Genomic DNA, 17,500 nt, shown 5'->3' on the forward strand with positions numbered 1-17,500 from the left:
ATGAAAACATGATTTAAGGAACTGCCCATTTTCATTTTGATATTAACAACTTAAGAGACACCAAAAATGCTGCATATTTATATGACCGTCATCTTGCATACTGTATGCGTATTATATCAGTTTTAATAATTAATAATGGCCATTATAAAAGTATGACTTGCAATAAGTGTATACATTATAATAAATAAAGGCAAACAATCAGTCAAATTTGCAGAATCAGTGTTTGTGGTTACATAAATTAACATAATAACTTATCATTGCGCTCAGCCAAAACACGTTACCTGAGAACAAGTAATAGATTCAAAAGACCAAAGTCAGGGAATATGTGCTTGGATATAGACAACAAGATGAGTAAAATATCACGTTTAACAAATAAAGTGAGATTAGATCCAACAGTAGATTCTTGATGAACCATCCAACGTGCACAGCTCTCACCTGTAGTTCTTTGCTAAAACCACCTGCTGACTGCCTGGAGGTCAGACACGTGCATACGCTTCAGCACATGCCAGAATGTGTGTGTGGTCATGTGATGTGTGTTTTCAGTGATGTAGTGTGGACGGAGAGTTGTTCAGAAATGCTATCTATCTATCTATCTATCTATCTATCTATCTATCTGTCTGTCTGTCTGTCTGTCTGTCTGTCTGTCTGTCTGTCCGTCCGTCCGTCCGTCCGTCCGTCCGTCCGTCCGTCCGTCCGTCCGTCCGTCCGTCCGTCCGTCCGTCCGTCCGTCCGTCCGTCCACCCACCCACCCACCCACCCACCCACCCGTTTGTCTGTCTGTCTTTTTTTCTTTTATCTTTAGTTTTGTGGGCAGTTTGCTTTACTACAACCTTACTGAATTGCAAAACTTCACTTTTACAGTAAGAGATGCTTTGGCTTCATCTTGCTAATTCAATTAACGCTCATTAGGGTAGGTAAGAAGAAGGGCATATTGTAAATGAGGGGCCTCTGCCCATTCTATTAGCATTTAACTTAAAGAACAACAGACAGCAAATGGTGCTGAACGAAAGTTTTTACCTCTAAATTAAATCACTCCACGGCTGCCAGGGCATTTTATGCTAAACTCAATCAATTGGATTGTTTCCTGTTTTCATTTGCATCCCTCAAAAGCTCAGCAAGTGACATTTGTCTGAACCATGCAGCAGTCTTAGGGGTTTTTAAAGTAATTACAGACAATACAGTCAATAAATGATATACTTCTACAAAAATGACACCAGATGTGTACATAAAGCATCTTTCTCTTATGTTTTTTAGGTCAAGTGGAGGTGATAGTCAGATGTCCCTTAAATCACATACAGTGTGTCGGGTCGAGAAAGTGCATTCACTTCAACAAGCTCTGTAATGGGGCGAAAGACTGTGAGGACGGGTTTGATGAAGGAGTCCATTGTAGAGGTGAGTGGCCAATTTTAACATCTGTACATCCAATCCTGCATATATGCAACTGTTGCAAAGCACCAGGGGCCACCCTTCCTGTTCATTTATTTATTTTGCTTCGTTTTTAATTTTGATTTCTATTGATTATGAAAAAGGCAAAATTCTCTTCCTTCTATCGCCTTTTCATATGGGACCTCAAAATTTGTTGATTGTGCAACTGTCGGATGTGATTGATAACAATAATTAAAAAAAGAGATGCTGTTTCCTGGGCGATTTCTGTGTGTACCTTCTGAAAAGGAACAAACAACAGACACTTTGGGCTTCTTGAATGAACAAATACACACAATGATTAGTGACGACTTTATATAATTGTTCTGTATTTACAATGTTAGTCGCCCTGGTTCACCCATATTCTCTGACCTCATGGCTCTGCTTGAAAAACATTTATTAAATGGCACATGCCCTAACAAAGGTGCTTCCTTCTCTGAAAAAAAGGACATATTGCTTAGACAACTCTATATTCAAACAGTAACAGTTCTTGACCCAAGTGAGTTAAAAACAACATTGGAAAGTAACAAAGTGGAAGGACACATATAACTTTACTATAGTCCATCTAGAAAGTTTAATGCTAAAAGTATAAAAAGTTATTCACAGGTTTTTGATTACCTTAATCCAGCTAAAGTCATACTTAAGTAAACAGAAATGTAATTAAGACGTGTCACATTAACAAAATGTAAAATAGACATGAACACATCTTTCCCACACTGATACCATTGTATTAGTAGTTTTTGCTGAATTTTCTACCGAATTTATAAATGGCAGTGGTTACCAGTTTGATAGTAAATGTAACAATTAAAAACTCAAGGGAAAAGGAAACTAGGATCCTGCAAACATTTAAGAAACTTTAATTATAAAGTAAACACAAAACAAAAGGAAGCATAAACAAAACTGCAACATCAATGTCTCAGACCTGGTCCCTTCTCGTCTTCCACTGTCATCTCTGAAGTCAGTAGAGTATTGCAATAAACGTCATTCTCGCTTGAAGAACCAAAGTCTTATGGGGCATTCACAAATGATGTCTTTAGTACACTGAAGTTTATTATTTCAAATGAAGATGCTCTGAAAGCACATGTAAAGAAAATTAAATAAATAAAAATTATGTGACCTGTAAACAACAATACAGTACATACAGCAGCTCCTGTTCCTATTTCTTGGCATGTGGTTGTTTTTTTGCAACAAGACGAGAAGCTTTGTTTGAGCTGGGGTCAGTCATGGTTTATTGATGTGTGCCTTCATTGATTGTATTAATGTGTTATATTTCAGGTGTGTGTTTAAAATTGTTGCTTCATGTGTTGTTCTCCTTGCTTGTTGTTCTGGCAAGTGACAATTCTTTGTAAATCAATAGCGTTCAGCTCAAGTCTGGCTCTATCGTTTTGGTACCATAGTGTTGTGTTAGTGTAGTCGCAAAAAGAATGACTTTTTTTATTTTTGAAAGTGGAAACTGTATTAAACTGACAAAAGTCCTGTAGTCAATCCCAGTTGTAAGAGCAAAAAAAAAACTTGACGTCTAGTTGATCATTTGGAAAAGTGGCAAAAGCTTGAAGGTAGACCTTGAGAAAACTCGAGGTGCTCTGGGACTGGCCAGGCCACTCACCAGACTTGAACATTATTGAGCATGTCTGGAATAAGATGAAGGATGCATTAAATGTTAATCCAAACAATCTTGATAAACTCTGGGAGTCCTGCAAGAATGCCTTCTTTGCCATTCCAGATGACTTTATTAATGAGTTTGAGATGTAAGGATGCAGTCGTTCAAGCTCATGGGAGTCATACACAATATTAATTCTTTTTCCACTGCTCCATGACTTTATATCCTGTACTGTACATTATTTCTGTTAAGTGACAAGACTTTTGTCTAAGCAAGGTCAGAACTAACTGTCCTAAATAAGAAATTAAAAATCAAGGCATGATCATATTTTATTTTGGTATAATAAACTTAATCTAGAGGTTTTTGCCTTTCATATAAGCCTCTTCTGATATCAAATGAGCAACTAGAAGTCAAGTTATTATTTGTTGTTCCTAAAACTTGCATAGGCGACAAGACTTTTGTCAGGTAGTGTATACCGTACCTTACTAAACCTTATTACTCACTTGGAAACGAGGTGAAACTGTATGTTGATAGGTAAAATTCTGAAGGGACTGCCTAATGGCATTGTGTGGAGATGAGATTATGTGTGCCATTAATCAATCCATGTGTAAAACAGAAACATGAAATGAATATAAATGCCTTGATTGGAATTTGTGACCTTGGATCAGAAAACCAGTAATTTTTATTTTTTGCTTATGGGAATTGATGGGTTATATTTATTCTATATTTATATATTTTACATATAAGTTGATTAAATAAGCTTTTTATTGATGTATTGTATGTTAGGATAGGCCAATATTTGGTTGAGATGTAACTATTTGTAAAATCTGGAATCTGAGGGTTCAAAAAAATCTAAATCACTTAAATTGTCCAAATTAATTGCTTAGCAATGTACATTAATAGTCAAACATTGAGATTCCATATATTTTAAATGCCAGTTTATAAAATGTCCTAATCGAACATGATCTTTACTTTATATTTACATTTTTTTCTCATAACATAAAAAAAAATTCTGTAATATTTACCGATATTTGCTATTGGCAATATATATATATATATATATATATATATATATATATATATATATATATATATATATATATATATATATATATATATATATATATATATTAGGAATGTAACGGTATCAGAATTTCACGGTTCGGTAATACCTCGGTATGAATGTCACGGTACGGTATTTATTGAATCATTTACAGGAAAAAACAAAACTTATGAAAATACTCCAAAAAAGTGCCAAAAGTGTCAATGACATACAAATTAGCCATCTATCTGTAAGCTTTGAAACAGGAACTTCAATTTTAATAACAAAAAAATATTAAACCATGTAAAAAAAATAAAGTTTCAATTTAGTATTGTTGAAAACTCATCACATTCAACATTTAATCACTCACTCACTTAGAGATGGGTTTAAAGGAAAATTATCATATAAATATAATCTGGTAAAAGCTGGTATCTCTGGGTATTTACAATGTCCCCTGCAACAGAAACCCCCTCATTTGGGACTGAGGTTTCTGGGACAAGAGAGATATGACTTGGCCCAGGTTGACAGCAGTGGGTAACGTTGTGCATTGTCTTTCCCCCACTTGAGAGGACAAACCATGAGTGAGATAGAGATCTCATGTCTGCATCAATCTAAACAGTGTGCTGACTACACCGCTATTCAGTACGCGCGCAACAACACAGCTGATAAGAACTCGCGCGACAACACCGCTATTCAGTACGCGCGCGACAACACAGCTGATAAGAACTCGCGCGACAACACCGCTATTCAGTACGCGCGTGACAACACCGCTATTCAGTACGCGCGCGACAACACAGCTGATAAGAACTCGCGCGACAACACCGCTATTTAGTACGCGCGTGACAACACCGCTATTCAGTACGCGCGACAACACAGCTGATAAGAACTCGCGCGACAACACCGCTATTCAGTACGCGCGCGACAACACCGCTATTCAGTACGCGCGCGACAACACCGCTATTCAGTACGCGCGCGACAACACAGCTGATAAGAACTCGCGCGACAACACCGCTATTCAGTACGCGCGCGACAACACAGCTGATAAGAACTCGCGCGACAACACCGCTATTCAGTACGCGCGCGGCGACAACACCCGCTTTAGAGTTTTCCAGCTCTTTTTCATCCCCGCTTCTAGCAGCACACTCTATTTCCGCATTACTGGATCTGTAGCGACAACAGACCGCAAGGGATGATGGTCAAGCATGGGCTGATGGGAATTGTAGTTTTCGCTACCTCCCGTTCGCTTCATTCGCCTGAGCAAATTTTCTCAGAAGACCTATAGTTTTACCGAGTCATGCGACTACGGTAATATCGAAAAAAATTCATATTGCGGTATGACGGTATTTTTAATACCGTTACATCCCTAATATATATATATATATATATATATATATGTATATATGTGTGTATATACTGTACAGCCAACTAAGGCTGTCTTAGAAAGCCTTTATAAGTCTCTGGTCTGCTCTGTTGTTGATATTAACTGCGCAACTACTTTATTTCCATCCATCAATATCAATAAACCCACTGTTTAAACACATCCAACAATTATATTGACAGGCTAATTCCGCATATCTTTACATAAATTGGCTTGAGTCTAATGGAATAGGAACAGGTGAATGACGCAGCAGGTGTGATGTTGGACACAATCTACTCTTGTTCGCAATCATCTGAGCCACAATAACAAGCAGGTGGAGCCGCCTGGACTCTCTGATATGACAATACGGACGCAGCAGTTGGCGTTGGGCGTATGCCCGTTTGTAGAGGCGGCACACCTCGTGCTGGCCAAGACTGCGACCTTTGGCGAACTGGAAAAGTGTGGCATCCAGCTGGGCAGAGCCAGGAGCAGCTGATCCTGGCCTTTGATCCAGAGCCGGGCTGAAAAGCGGCCAGTGACCCATATAAACCACACAAGATTGTAATGTCAGGTGGATTGCGAAGGTTTCCCGCAGGGCCTACAGCAGCAACATGTTATTTAGTCAATGGAGAATGGCTGAAGGAAACATAATTACTTGCTTGAGAAGGGTGACTTGTGTTTGTATGGTGCTGGTTTTAAGTTCACAGTGGGTTTAGAATGTTTCTATTAGTGTTTGTTTGTATTTACTCTTTTAAAATCGCACCGGTCTCAATAACCATTTGATTTCTATTTCATGTTCAGTTTTATTTAGTCATTGCACTGAATCACGTATGCTCAAGCTATGTAATGTAAACAGTTTTTCAATTATTTGTACTAAATATTTGCACATTTAAAATGATATATTTTAATGATGTATTTACACTCTATTTCTACTCTATTTACTCATATTTGCTTATTTATAATAAACATTTCAACATTTAGAATTACATTAGCCTCAAATGACCCATTTTAAAATCTATTTCCATGCATGCTTACTCAGTTTTAGCTGCTTATTTGCTTGCTTATTTACTTTATTTCTTTAAAACAAAGACATTTTAAATCTCACTAGTTTCAAAAGAGAAATATTTTTTATATTACTTGTTTAATTACCAACTTATTTAGGTATTTTTACCTTTTACTTTGCTTATAATACATATTAATTCATCCATTAACTTATCGGATCATAGGAATTGTTAAAAAAACATGTATTTATGAACAAAAAGCACTTACAACAGGAACCAGAATATCAAAAGCAGTAAGCAAATAAAGTTTGACAATACTGGACAAAGGTATGATTTCCTACAAAGGAAAAGCTTAAAAAGATTACAAAGAGGGTGAGACAGGTGGAACTATATATATATATATATATATATATATATATATATATATATATATATATATATATATATATATATATATATATATATAAAAGAACAAAGGAAACAAATGACATAAACAGAAGCACATGGAACAAACACATGTAATTGAGCCATAAAAGTTTGGCTTGACAGGGCCCGACAAGTACATTTTGATAGTTAGCTTTTTAAAAGCCTAAACCGGTTTACAGCCAGGCATTATTCAAATGTGCACATGCACACAGCTCTTTTGCCTTTTTTCAAGAACGAGTCGTATGTGTGTTTTGACAAAATTTATTCATTACAAACATACAGACCACTTAGAAGTTGGAACAAACAAATAAAATAAGTCCTCTGTAACATTGTAACGTCTCAGCACTTTAAATAGGCCTAGGTACATACACCTTTACACACCAAAGTCTTTCCTAACAAATAGTGATGGGTATTTGGCAATAACAAAATTAAGAAAAAGGGTTTGCGGAATTTGTTTCGCCACTTTTCTTCACAATCCGTCCTTAAGGGCTATTATGATCTCGTCATATTCCCTGTCAGCTTGCTGTACATTTTCCCACTCCACAAAATTCACTCTCTTTGACTTCTCTGTCATCATTTGTTTCACATTTGCAGGGATTGGTTTTGATGTTGTACCAAACTATTTAATTACTTTCTCGCGCTAATCGAAACACATCACATGACCGTTTATTTACTGCGCAAGCTAGAGTGCAAGCCCGAGCGCAAGCGTGTGTGTGTGTGTGCTGTAGTATTACTCTCCTTCTCCTCAGTATTCTCTCTTCCTTATCAAACCTCAGTTTTTCAGCTTTATCTGGCCTAAAGGAACGGTTGACCTCAGAACACCTTTCTCCGACAGAAGAACCAATCACCTTCCAGCACAGGCAAAGAGATTGGTCTAGTTCAATGGGCAGAAAGATTAAGGTTTTGACTTGACGTATTGCAGATAAAGAGAGAGGTGCTCTGAGCCTCATGTGATGCATCACAGAAAGTTATCCTAGGGTGTTAGCAAGCATTAAGAGACATTATGTTCATTGTTCTCCTCCTCCATTTGTTTGTTTTTAGATACAGCTAATTAAGCAACGAATGCCTGGGGCAATAAATCCTTTTTTTTTCTTTCTGTTTCTGCTCTTGTTCAGTTTGTAGGCTTCTGCAGCTCACTTCATTCACTCTCAAAAATAATGGAGGCGTTGCCATAGATCAACCTTTTCTTCTTTAATTTTTTTTAATTTTATTTTAACAAAACAAATCAACAGAATAATAACCACAGATCACAACCAGTAAAATCCTCAACATCACAGTATTTTTATCACAGTATAAACTGCAGCTCAGAAACTCAGATAAAAATACACTATAAAGCAATAAATATGTTTAGAAATAATAATAATATTAATACTACTACTACTACTACTACTACTACTACTAATAATAATAATAATAATAACAGAATACGCAAATTAACCAGGGTAAGTTACACGAAATCTTGGGACATAAAGACTTTTAGAAAGGAGTCCAGATCTGATAAGAAAAAGAAATATCGATTTCCCTCTTGACCAGTGGGCATATATTCCAAAATCCTTTTTTTTTTATTCCGCAGAACAAACTTTAAGTTGAAAGTTCGTTAAAGAAATCTAAAGTGATGCGAAATATATTTTAAATATTGCAAACAAGGCTGTTTGTGTGTGTGTGTGTGTGTGTGTGTRTATATATATATATATATATATATATATATATATATATATATATATATATATATATATATATATATATATATATATATATCCACAATGCGAATCTTGTTCCATCCCATCCTAAAGGAGTTCTATTGGATTGACCTGGTGACTATGGAGGCCATTTGAGGTCTGAGATGATTCGTCCTTTATGACATGGCTCGTTATCTTTTTGGAAGTAGCTTTCAGAAGATGGGTACACTGTCATCATAAAGGGATGAACATGGTCAGCAACAATACTCAGGTTGGCTGTGGCATTAACACAATGCTCAGTTAGTACTAATGTGTGCCAAGTAAACTTCCCCTCACCATTACTCCACCACAACCAGCCTGAACCGTTGATACAAGGCAGGATTGATCCATGCTTTCATGTTGTTGACGAATAAATTCTGACCCTACCATCCGAATGTCGCAGCAGAAATTGAGACTCATCAGACAAGGCAACATTTTTCTAATATTTTATTGTCCAATTTTGGTGAGCTTGGGCAAATTTTAGCCTCAGTTTCCTGTTCTTAGCTGACAAGAGTGGCACCCGGTGTGGTCTTTTGCTGCTGTAGCCCATCTGCCTCAAGGTTCGATTTGTGTGTTCAGAGTTGCTCTTCTACATTTGTGCCAACAGAACTGCCGCTTACTGGACATTTTCTCTTTCTTGGACCATTTTCTGCAAACCCTAGAGATGGTCTGCATGAAAATCTCAGTAGATCAGCAGTTTCTGAAATACTCAGACCAGCTCATCTGGCACCAATAACCATACCACCCTCAAAGTCACCTAAATCACCTTTCTTCCCCATTCTGATGCTCAGTTTGAACTGCAGCAGATCATCTCGACCATGTCTACATGCCTAAATGCATTGAGTTGCTGCCATGTGATTGGCTGATTAGAAATTTATGGACGGGTGTACCTAATAAAGTGGCCGGTGAGTGTAAGTAAAGGTATTGTAAATACGTGAAATCCAAATATGAACTTGTATGACGTATATGTAATTAGCATATTTTCCATGGATCTGATTTCTATATGGGGTGTTTGAAATGTAATTGATGAAGTGTGACAAAAAAAAAAACAATTAAAGGTGGGTTTTGGATGTTTTATTTTCATTAGACTAAAGAAAAAGATAAAAGGGAGAAAAAAAAACAATGGGTAACACTTTAGTTTAAGTAACAATTAACACTGTATACTGGCTATTACCTGCCTATTATTAAGATAGTAAGCGTTCATTAGCATTTATAAAGTAGGATCTTATTTTAGATCTCTCCTACCCAATACCTAAACCCAACTATCACCTCACTGACTATCAATAAACAGCCAATTAGTAGGTTAATTGAGCTAAAACTCTTAGATAATGGTTTGTTAAGAGTTTGCAATTAGAGTGAATTTTACATTAAAATAAAGTGTGACTAAACAATGTGAAAAGAAGCCAGAAATCCTCAAACCACAGTTTTCGCCTGCAAGTTTCGCACCCTGTTTCACTTTCCACTTTTAACATGATGTTTTTGCAGCTTGTGTGTGAGGAAAATGGCATTAGCTTTTAAACCGCACGCAGCTGTCAGTAATGACACGTAAGACAGATTTATAGGTAGACAGAAGTGGAAAGTCTGGGCGCAGGCAGACCTGTTTTTGTTGGAGATCTAGCCGTCTGCTGAAGTAAGCAACACAGTATACTTCATCAAAGGTGCTAATTGAATGAGTAAGCACTGGCCACAGTTGACATCAGCATGTGTTTCTACCGGTACACCTGCAGACGGGCGGGGGGAAATGAGGTCACGGTGGAGAAGTTGGATCATGGCAGCTGGGTCTCTTCTCAAACTTCGCCTCCCCTTCTTGTAATGAATATACATAATGAATCCCAGGAGAGCATTACGCAAAAAAAATAAATAACTGAGCCCATATGGAAGACAAAGACTGCGTTCTAGTTCACCTTCACACACTTGAGCAATTCTTTATTTTTAATGATTGTCCTTCAGTGGAATAGATTTCCAGAGATGGCATGAAAAACTTTCTTTTTTTACGTTCATCTTTTTTTTTTTTCCTTTTCTACCACCTGGCTGCCTCTTTTTTCGGTGTGCAAAAAAATCTCGCTCCTCTCAGCCAGCACTGAAACTTGACAGCTGCAGATGAAAAAGGGCTGCATTTGAATTTAGGAGCTCTTAGGTGGACTTCTCTCAACTTTTTTCTTAAGCTGAGAGCATACAGGTGGTAAAAGGGTCTCTGTGTGGTGACTGTGTTTGCTCGTAGTAGTGTGTGTATTCTTTAGAAGTTCTTGCATAGGGGCTGATACAGTTTTTTTTTTTTTTTTTTTTGTGGTTTTTGTTTTTTTAATCAATGTTAAGATTTATGAATTTATTAATTTATAAGGCTGGTCAAGAGTGTCAGCGCTGGTTGTAAGAGCAAAGGAGCATGGGGTTCTATGAAAAATCTCAGCATGAAAAAAAAAACAGCATGACAACGAGTGAGTGAGTGAGTGAGTGAGTAATTAAGTAAGTAGGTAAATAAGTACACAAATAAGTAGGTTAGTAAACAAACAAACAAGTAAACAAATAAGTAAACGAGCAAACCAGTAAGCAAGTAAACAAGTTAAAAAATAAGTAAACAAACAAACAAATAAATAAATAAATAAACAAATAAGTAACAAAAACAGTAAGCAAGTAAATAAGTAAATAAATAAGCAACAAAATAAGTAATTAAACAAGTAAATAAGTAAGCAAGTAAACAAGTCAAAAAGAAAACAAATACGAAACTAAACAAGAAAACAAGTAAATAAAGCAAGTAAAAAAGTAATTAAACAAGTAAATGTGTAAGCAAGTAGACAAGTAAACAAGTAAACAAATAAGTTACTAAACAAGTAAACCAGTAAGCAAGTAAACAAGTGAATAAAGAAGCGAGTAAATACGTAATTAAACAAGTAAATGGGTAAGCAAGTAAAAAAAAAATAAGTAAACAAATAAGTAACTAAAGTAAAACAGTTTGCAGGTTAACAAGTAATTAAAGAAGCAATCAAATAATTAAACAAATAAATGAGTAAGCAAACAATTAAATAAATAAGAATTTTAAAAAGTATTAAAACAAGAATGTTAAAATGCAAATAAAATATTTATAATAAAATTAAAAGTAATTATATTAATACGATCTAATAATAACTGTAGAATAGTACAAAACATTTTAGAAATGTTATACTTTAAATTTTTTTCTTCAATTATTTATTTATTTATTTATTAATTTTTTTGACTTAGTCCCTTTATTAATTTGGTGTCGCCACAGCAGAATGAACCCTTAAAGCTTCAACCCATAACTGGGAAACATCCATACACACTCATTCCCACAACAACAACAATAAACAATAATTGTTTATTTATTGTGTTTGAAAGTCAGTGTTGTTCCAACAAACACTGCTTTTGATCTTTTCTGAATTGAAATGGTTAGTATTGTGTTAGTACATTGTAACACTGTCTTGTTCACTGATTTAAATGAAAAATGTGTTAAATTTATCTAAAGTTAACTATTGAAACCTCACTGAAGTGTTAACTAAAAAGGAGTAATGTTCTAGGAATGATAATGAGTTATTTTTGTCTTGCTACTGAGCAATTTTAAACAGGTTAGTTTTAAATGTTAACTGAAATCAGAGCAAATTTAATTTGCGTTGCCTTTATGCTGAAATGCAGTAACAAATGAACACGCTTAGGTAATTTCATTGATTGTGCTGCTTACGTGCTTGCATTATGTTCAGTCATTAAAACGCAGCTCATGATTCCTTTTCTCAAAAGCAATTACATACCAATTAGAGTAATTACAGGAGCAGAATAAAACGAAGAAGAAGAAAGCTTAGAGAAAGTCTTTTGGTTTAAAGAGTAAGTCACTTCACTGCTCTGAAATGTGATTACAGGAATAATCTACATATGCTGTACATTAAAATGGCCTGCTTACTGTTGCACAGTTTTGATCTACCTTTTGATCTGCTTAGATGCTTTTAAATAGATTTTTTAGCTTAAATCATAAACATGTTTGATGTTTTGTTTTATTTTTAATTTTGATAAATTTGAGTAGGCACTGATTATTAATTTAATTTAATTTAATTTAATTTAATTTAATTTAATTTAATTTAATTTAATTTAATTTAATTTAATTTAATTTAATTTATTGCATATACAGCGTTATTCCAGTTTTTAATGTTACATGATCTGCATATTTCATTATTATTATTATTATTATTATTATTATATTCATTAATTTATCCATTCATTCATTTTCCTTCAGCTTAGTCCCTTTATTTATCAGGGGTCGCCACAGCAGAATGAACCGCCAACTTATTTAGTATTTGTTTTACACAGTGGATGCCCTTTCAGCTGCTACTCAATACTGGAAAATATCCACACACACTCATTCAGACATTATTATTATTATTATTATTATTATTATTATCATTATTATCATTATTATTATTATTATTATTATTATGATTATTATTATTATAAAAAGCTGTGCTTGAGGCATTTTTAAAAAAGAAATAAAGTTTCACAAGACTAATAAAAGGACTACTCCATATATAAACTGTATAAATTATCTGTATTGCCGTAAATATTGACTTTATGCTATGAAATGGGATTAAGTTTTTTTACTTAATTTAAAACAATTCTATTGACAAGCAAAAAATAAATAAACTAAACACTTAATGTGGAATCAGCAGGTATCACCTTGTCATAGGTGAAACATACATGTGTACATTTGGAGCAACATTTCTAATAGATAACACTGCTTTAGCGAAGTAATCAAAATGTACCGCAGATGCACCTTCCCTCCCTTGCTTTGCCTCTCGACAACATTCAATTATTTCACTTGATTAACTTTTAATTTCCAACAATTCATACAAACAAACCCACAGTCTCCCTCAGGGTCAAGACAGCAGCGCTATCAAGATGAACATCCACAAATACAGTACAGGGCAACTTTTTTGCCAAACCTGCAAATAACCAGAGACATTTTTCTTTACATTTTTTATCAGCCGTTTTTTTATTTCTCTTTGACTGGCCATAAAACTCTGTTTTGAAAAAAAAAAAAAAAAGCTGTTATAAAACTACTACAGTAACTAATCAGTGTATATACAATAGTCTATAATTGCTTAAAGTTTAAGAGAAAAAAAAAATCGAAACTATTGAAAAAAAAATCGATTTGTTAACTTTTAATAGTTCATTAATTCATTTTATTGACTAAAAACCAGACAATCAAATCACCATTCTCTCGTTTTTACACATTTTCCATCACCGTTCATCCTCTACACCATAGATTCATACAGCTCCAGATATATGCTGTAATTAATATTTATAATGGACCCTTTTTTACAAGATTGTAATGGTGCGTTTAACAGTCATAATATAAAATTCTCGAAAGTTTTTAATATTTAGATTTTTTAAAAACATAAATGTATTATATCATCTTTGCATCAAATTACAAAAAGTGAAATACCGCTTCTGCAAGGTGTTTGTAATGCAGCGTTTATAAGGCTGTGAGTAAATTTGACGTTTATCTCTCCTCTGCCTGCCCTCATATCAGTCTCACACAAGTTTTTTTTCTTTTTTCTAAAAGTCTTTATAACATCATTGTGGAGTTTTTCTGTTAATATTTCAGCAAATAGGATTGTAAAAGATTTATTTGTTGTACTCTCCCATTCACTGCACTCTAAGTTTACCCAACCATGATGCCTTCCGCTACTGAGAAACTCAGAAATGTAAAATAGGTCCACATTGTCTATAATTATATAATTTATAATATATAATTAATGTACTGCTGTTTATTTTTTGGAAATTGGTAAATGAAATCTTCTTATTTTAAGAAATATAAAATGTTGATTTTTCTGCTCCTCTCACTTTAAGGACTTAGGCTCGGAGAAAACCTCTTAAACTGTATACGTTAATTTTAGACAAAACTGTGTTCGTGTGAATAAACAGCAAGACGGGCATTTGGGCTCATAAGTGTGTATTTGTCAGCAATATGGAATTTGAGACTTTTTATCACTCCATAATTCAGAAAATGCTTCTAACAGCCAGCAGAAAATAAAATAAAATAAAAGTTCAATAAATGTATATAATAAGGCAAACTACACATCATTGAATCTATTCAACACAGTCTCATTGTGAAAACGTATCCCTTTATGTATTCCTGGAGAGTTTTTATGTATAAAAATGTGTGAAATATGTAGTCAGAGATACGTTTGGCTGCATTTCATCTTTAAAACAAACACTACAGGGCGGTGTGACGCTGCAGAGGGCTACTTTTTATTTTTTGCTCTAACAGCTGACCGCTTACCTCAGTGTGAAAGACTTTTCCGTTGTTACCAGTTTGCTCAGTAGCTCGCCATGTATGTCGGCGGACTTAAGATACAGAGAGAAGTTGACTGCGACAATTGGGTTTGAGTCAGGCAAAGAAAAGTTCCAGAAAGCAGGTAAAACAAAAACAAAGGGCAAACAATTGAATAAACTAGTAAATAACAGGGTGAGAATGTGGTAAAATAAGGCTGTTGCGAGAGCTTTTCTTTTTCTGGATTGCTTTGAAAACACTGTCGGTTGGGTTCAGGAAAGGGGGTGATCGAGTCAATCGGTGCTTTTGAAATCAATATTGAGTTGGGTTTACACAAGGATGTGGGCGAGGTTATCGGTCAGTTGGTTAGTCAGTTGACAGCTGCCTCTGGTGGATTTATGTGAGAACAATAGGTCCGAATGGCACTTGCGAGAGAAATTTGAGATCTGAAAAAGCATACACAGTGGCCTCTGGTGGATTCACGAAAACAAAAACTGCAACAAAATGTACCTCCTAGGATGTATTTCTCGATCTCCAGTGATGTATATAGGGGTATGTATCAATAATGAGCATGGGTTGAACACATTCCTAAATTTAGATGTGAATAAAACTGTAAAGTTTGATGCTGCTCAAAGTGAACATTTATGGCTCAGCTTTTTAGAGAGAAAACAACCTTTCAAAATACTGTATATATTGTTATTGAAATCTACAGATACAAGTTTACAAAGGGTCATCAAAGAAACTAAAGTAAAATCAAAAAACATCTTTCTATTAAATGAAAATTCTGAGAGTTTGGTTAAAGAAAAGCAGTGTGCATTCACCTACACATACTGTCAGCTTTTTAGCATATTTATTGAATTTGTTTGCTGTAATGATATGGAATATCACCCAGAAGGCATTAAGCTGCTGGTCATTTCCAGATGATGTGCAGTGATGCTAATACAGTAGAGGTTGTTTGTAGACGCCTCATATTGTTAGTCTCAGCGGGTCAAGCACCTTTCATTATCATAGGCCATAAATGTGAAAGTCAAGTGGCTCATTTGAATAGGATAATGACGGGGTAGAGAGAAGTCGACTGCGCCTTCCTTCGGGGATCGTCTGAAACCCTTATGCAGTGTCAAATATGTGTAATAACAAGCAATCACTGTTGACTTTCTTGACCTGTCGGAGCTCATAAAGGCTAATGCTAACTCTGGAGGATTAACCCTGAAACCAATGCTGCTTAATCCATGATCCTTTTGCTTCATGTTTAGGCTCATAGTCTGATTATTTTTACTAATAGGATTATCTGGAGTACGAGCAGTCTTGTTTGGTAATGATCGCCGCATAGCTGGCTTGTTAAGTATGGGTTTAATGCATGAATTTAGTTGCGCAGGGTTATTATAGCAAATTTAAGCTAAGCTATATTTCTATACTGAACCCATTTCTTTGCATTGGAATAAAATCAACTTCACAACCTTTAATAATTGACTGTGACTGATGTAAAGTTTTTCCTCTTCTAGTTTTTTCCCCACTGCTCTTTTTCAGTTTTAAAAATGTCATTCTTTCATTAGTATTTGATGTGCATCTGTTTATATACTGTGCTGTATCGACGTCTGAATCATCTGTCAGATCATTACCTCTTGTAATGGTTTGAAATAAGCTGTAACAATCTGGCGATATCAAATCCAATTACACTGTCATTTTTTTTCTTTTCAGGATGGGAGGTTTAAAAATGCATTGAGATGCTAAATGATTTACACTGATGCTTTTGTCTGGAATATTTATAGCGGTTTCCAACACATGATTAAATACAGATTATGCATAATACGTATTACATTTGGAATTGAGAATTAAATAACAATGTGATAATATTATTTGCTTGGATGCTTTTTCAATCAATCGATAAATCGATCAATCGATCAATCAATCAATCAATCAATCAATCAATCAATCAATCAATCAATCAATCAATCAATCAATCAATCAATCAATCAATCAATCAATCAATCAATCAATCAATCAGTCAGTCAGTCAATCAATCAATCAATCAATCAACCAATCAACCAACCAACCAACCAACCACCCAATCAACCAACCAACCAACCAACCACCCAACCAACCACCCAACCACCCAACCAACCAACCAACCATCCATCCATCCATCCATCCATTAAAAAAAGTAATTATTTGTGTAATGGGGTACTGTGAGTTATTCACAGTTCTACTGGCGGAGACATATAGACATTGATTCCAGTCAGAGAATCCAGTCAGTCTTCAAACTTCTTTAGTGACATTTGTTAGGCAGTCAGTGCCATCAAACTTTCCTTCAGATATATTTTGATCTGTAGAACAGTATAAATCTAAGATATCTTTGCACATTCTCATCAATGAGAATCACGCATATAAACAATGATTGAACAGTTATTACAAAGGAACAAATATATACGTTATAATAAACACAACTAATGAGTTAAACTAGCAATAAATGGTAATAGGCAGAATAACGCAGCAAATATTCCACAATTTTTTCTCTCGGCTAGCGTGATCGCTTTTTCTCTACGATCGCAGCGCGTTCATCATAATATATCACATATAACATATATGAAAGATGTAAATGTTCACTCAGTGATTGTCACACTAAGGGTGCTTTCACATCTGTAGTTCGGTTCATTTGGTTC

General features: G+C 35.0%; 1 protein-coding gene across 4 annotated transcripts in view; it reads left to right on the plus strand.

The window, feature by feature from the left end:
• lrp1bb (low density lipoprotein receptor-related protein 1Bb) overlaps positions 1–17,500 on the plus strand; it is a 667,407-nt gene that overhangs the window by 282,929 nt on the left and 366,978 nt on the right. For all 4 annotated transcript variants that reach the window (XM_073912904.1, XM_073912906.1, XM_073912905.1 and 1 more), the window contains one exon: positions 1,255–1,392. In XM_073912904.1, coding sequence (XP_073769005.1) covers positions 1,255–1,392 — 138 coding nt within the window. The remainder of the gene's footprint in view (positions 1–1,254; positions 1,393–17,500) is intronic.

This window comes from Danio rerio, chromosome 9 (assembly GCF_049306965.1).
Source record: "Danio rerio strain Tuebingen ecotype United States chromosome 9, GRCz12tu, whole genome shotgun sequence".
NCBI lineage: Eukaryota > Metazoa > Chordata > Actinopteri > Cypriniformes > Danionidae > Danio > Danio rerio.